This window comes from Buceros rhinoceros, unplaced genomic scaffold (genome assembly GCF_000710305.1).
Source record: "Buceros rhinoceros silvestris isolate BGI_N320 unplaced genomic scaffold, ASM71030v1 scaffold24435, whole genome shotgun sequence".
Taxonomy (NCBI): domain Eukaryota; kingdom Metazoa; phylum Chordata; class Aves; order Bucerotiformes; family Bucerotidae; genus Buceros; species Buceros rhinoceros.
The window spans coordinates 6428-9512 of NW_010412651.1; the positions used below are offsets into that span (position 1 = coordinate 6428).

The window sequence follows — 3085 nt, forward strand, 5'->3', positions numbered from 1 at the left end:
TCCCTGAAGAACTCCTACACAGATCCTGACAACAGCATTTTCAGAAAAAAAATTACAACGATCAAAATAATCTTTATCTTTTGCCCTTTCAGAAACTCAGATGGAAAACTGAGGCAGGATGGACAAAGACAGCGCTAGGTGGCCTGAGTTGTTTTAGATGTTACTTTAAAATGAAATTACTCCCTTGAGCTGCTTCCCTGCAAACACAAACGTACCGAAAGAGGGTGGACTGAGACATGTTTTTCTGTGCCACAAATCATGAAAAAGCAGGTTCTAGAGAAAGGACCTTTTTCATTTTTTTATTCACAAAGGTGTTAGTAAAGGGTGATGTATAAGTCTGAGGTTAAAGCACACACGATGCTCTAGCCAAGGGGCGCAGCACAGCCCTGTTCTGTAGGGTGACACTGTGCCTCCTACCCCTGACATTACACGCGGGGTAATTCACCACGGGTATCACCTCTGAGTATTCCAAAACTAACCGGGACCAAGGTGAGGAAGAACAATGTCACTTTGTGGCCACAGGAGAACAAAACCTTTGCAGCATTTCTGTGAACCAGAACCGTGCCTGAATTACATTTCTCAGTGTGAAACCCACCGGTTCCCCTGCGGCCCCAGGGTGGGTCTGTGCTCTTCTTCCCCGAGGAGACCCGAGGTGTTGACCCTGGCTCTCCCCAAAGATACCCGTGGAAAACCAGCAATAAAAAACTTCCAGCACCATAAACGCCCTCAGTTAAAGTTAATGCAGGATAAAGCTGTTATTGACTCAGCATTTCTTATGTCAGTACTAACGTTCCCTTGCTTTGATTCTGGAAAAAAAAATAAAACAACAGACACTGGCAAGTGTATAGACCATGTCCAAGGCACTTACGGCTGAGGAGTTCTTCCAGTTTTTAGTGCAGACGTCAATTTGATAAACGCGTCGATGATTCTAATACTCCATCTACTCTTTAGTTAAAATACTTCTAATAGTACCGCAAGGGAGTGGGGTACTGTACAAACGGAGAAGACAGCAGCCTCGCTCAGAGACCTGGCGTACAGCCAGGGGACTGCACCCTTACACGATTCCAGGGAAAAGAACTACACGGAAATTCGTGTTTTTAAAATACTCCCTGAACGCCGAGTGACTGTTGGCCATTTCTGTTCCTCACGCCCCGTGGCCTGTGCTAGGAGGCAGCAGTCGCCCGTCTGCACGCTGCGCCCTGTGTCCCGACGGGCCCCTTTGTTCATCCTAACCTCCATGTCCTTAGACCGGAGTGGGGTGTGCTCACGGCGTCCCAGATGAGGAGCCGTCAGGCGGCCAAAGGGGCACTCTCTCCAGGGGCTCTCCCTCGCCAACACATACGGCAGCAAACCGTTTGTATTGCTTCGCTTTCCCGCGCGATGCCCACGCTGCCCGGGGGCTGTGAGCGCTGGCTAAGCCAGGAGGCACTCGGGACTGTTCCTAGCTGAGGACACCTGGTGAGCATGGCACCAGCGACAGGGACACTCACTAGCTCATCTGTCACCGATTCGTTAACCCATTGCCAAAATAAATACAACAAATCAGATTCAAGTGACCTATAACAAAATCAAAGAAATTGTAAATTAACATCTCAACCCAAAACATACAACAGTTACCGTAGGAAACACAGTGAGAAACCTTAACAACACGTAAAGGACACCGAGGAAAGTTACCTCCCAAAAATACTCTTGTGAAGTATCAAAGCGTAGAGCTCCTGAGAGGGGAGCTGCAGGGTCAGCCCTCGATTGGCACCACACCGCTCTGCAGCGAGCAGCTCCCGGAGCAGACTGAGGCGGCTCCGACGATCGACTTCCTGCACCGTCCAGTGCAGCTCAAGCTGAGGCACGTCGGATACGACTGAGAACGTGCACAAAACTCCCCCGCTCTGGCAAGGCAGCGGTTGGAGTGGGTGGACCGAGGGGGTGAGGAACAGGACAGGCTCATCCACACACCCAGACCTCAGCCCGCCCCGAAGGCCTGTGTCTGCTCGGAGCAGCAGCGGGGCAGCTCGCCCCAGAACTCCTGGACTGTGGGTTTAATCTCACATTTTATGCAGAGGCTTTTCCAAAATACACTGCAAGAGGATCCCGAATTATTTTGGCGACTGTGTGCCCTGTCTTTCTGCGTTGCGGAGGAAGAGGGCATCTCTGTCCGCAGAGCGGCTCTGCCTTCCTCGGCTTCAGAGCAGGTACCATCCTGTCTCCTCAGCGCGACGGCTTTTGTCTGCTGCAGTCGGGGCCCGTGTTTCTGATCCAAATCTGCCACTTACCCTTACGTGAAAGGTTCACTTGCACCATCTTTCTAAGAAGAGACAGTCCTTATTTCTTCTTCTGAACTGGCCACTGCTAAGAAATCCATCCAATTTATGATTCAAAAAGTTCAGAACTGTTTAATTTGTCTTCTTCATACAGCAAAATATTCTGCATGAGCTTCTTTTTTTTGTCATTTATCTTTATTTTCCAAGATGTCTCTCTGGCTAATGCTGAAAAACAAAAAAGCCCAAACCTTGAGAAAGAAATCCATCTACTGCCTAAAGAAAAGATGATTTTAATTTAAATTTTAAATTAAAAAGCCCTGCAAAGCTGGCTTAGGAAAAAAACTGGTAGAAAACCAGAAAACGCTTTGTAGATTTACTGGTAAAATCTCAGCCAAGGAGAGAAGATTTATGGAAAGGACTTCAGAAGCAGGAAGGAGAACCTAAGCAGCTCTGGGAGGAGAGTGATCTGTCCGTGCTGTTGTAAGACTAGAGCACGTTTACAAAGACCTTGGTTGTCGCAGCAGGAGCACGGGCAGGTCTGCCCCAGCCGCGGGAGATGCCGTGCGCTGGAGCGCTCTGTGCAGGCTGAGCACCCCTCAGGGGGATCGAGATTTACCTGGGGAAGGACAGGAGGAGGCGAGCTCTTCCTCTCTCCCTGGAGAGGAGGTCTGTGCCGCAGCCGCCGCTCCCGAGACGCCGTCACTTCTGGCGCAGGCTGCGCTCCTCTCCTGCAGCCCACGCGTGGGTTTCTGCTGCTCGGTCCCGTTCTCGCAGGCTGCTGGTTTTCCTGGATGGCTACAGCCGCTGCCCCAAGGGTCCCCTCTCGG

General features: G+C 50.5%; 1 protein-coding gene across 1 annotated transcript in view; it reads right to left on the reverse strand.

Annotated features, from left to right (window-relative positions):
* Window positions 1-2364: 2364 nt before the first annotated feature.
* IRAK2 (interleukin-1 receptor-associated kinase 2) overlaps window positions 2365-3085 on the reverse strand; it is an 11480-nt gene continuing 10759 nt past the window's right edge. Inside the window, exon 12 of the mRNA XM_010136483.1 lies at window positions 2365-2483. Within this exon, the coding sequence (XP_010134785.1) occupies window positions 2365-2483 (119 nt within the window). The remainder of the gene's footprint in view (window positions 2484-3085) is intronic.